The 630-nt window shown below is 40.5% G+C and overlaps 1 protein-coding gene across 3 annotated transcripts in view; it reads left to right on the plus strand.

Moving 5' to 3' along the window:
• Nucleotides 1–630, plus strand: part of EYA2 (EYA transcriptional coactivator and phosphatase 2) — a 200,996-nt gene that overhangs the window by 105,444 nt on the left and 94,922 nt on the right. For all 3 annotated transcript variants that reach the window (XM_008572544.1, XM_008572547.1, XM_008572546.1), the window contains exon 8: nt 458–541. In XM_008572544.1, coding sequence (XP_008570766.1) covers nt 458–541 — 84 coding nt within the window. The remainder of the gene's footprint in view (nt 1–457; nt 542–630) is intronic.

Genomic DNA, 630 nt, shown 5'->3' on the forward strand with positions numbered 1-630 from the left:
TAAGGTTAGCAACTCAATAAGTAAAGTTATAAGTATATCATAGAGAATTACAGAGGTAATCACCAGAATTTCAAAAAACAGAAATGGTTAGAAATAGTTGGACTTACAGTAAGTGGTGAATTAAAAGGGTAATATTTCATTCTGTCAAGTGAGTTATGTGATTTTTATGTTATTTGGGGCTTGACCTCTTCCTTTTTTGACCTTTCATATGGAAGGCAAGAGTGGGTTTCTTGGTTCTGGCTTCTGTTGGGTTTACATGAGACCAACAATTGGCCATCAGAATACACTTCACACAGATGAGGTTGGGTGGGGACTCACGATGCAACCCTGAGTCGCGTGTTTTATAACTTAAAGATAATGTTTTTCAAGACTTTGCCTCCAAAGGGATTAATTTCTGCAGACGTTGAGTCAGATGCGAGTCCATGTGTCTCCATTCTCTTCCTCTCTTGCATCACAGCGTGTGTTCGTGTGGGACTTGGATGAGACGATCATTATTTTTCACTCCTTACTCACGGGGACTTTTGCATCCAGATACGGGAAGGTAAGAATCCATTTTGTCTCTCTCTCCTTTTTTTTTTCCAACAGGACTGTCCAGCCAGTTTGTCCTGGGAATTGTGGGGGCAGTTTATG

The sequence above is a fragment of the Galeopterus variegatus genome, unplaced genomic scaffold (assembly GCF_000696425.1).
Source record: "Galeopterus variegatus unplaced genomic scaffold, G_variegatus-3.0.2 Scaffold805, whole genome shotgun sequence".
NCBI classification, from domain to species: domain Eukaryota; kingdom Metazoa; phylum Chordata; class Mammalia; order Dermoptera; family Cynocephalidae; genus Galeopterus; species Galeopterus variegatus.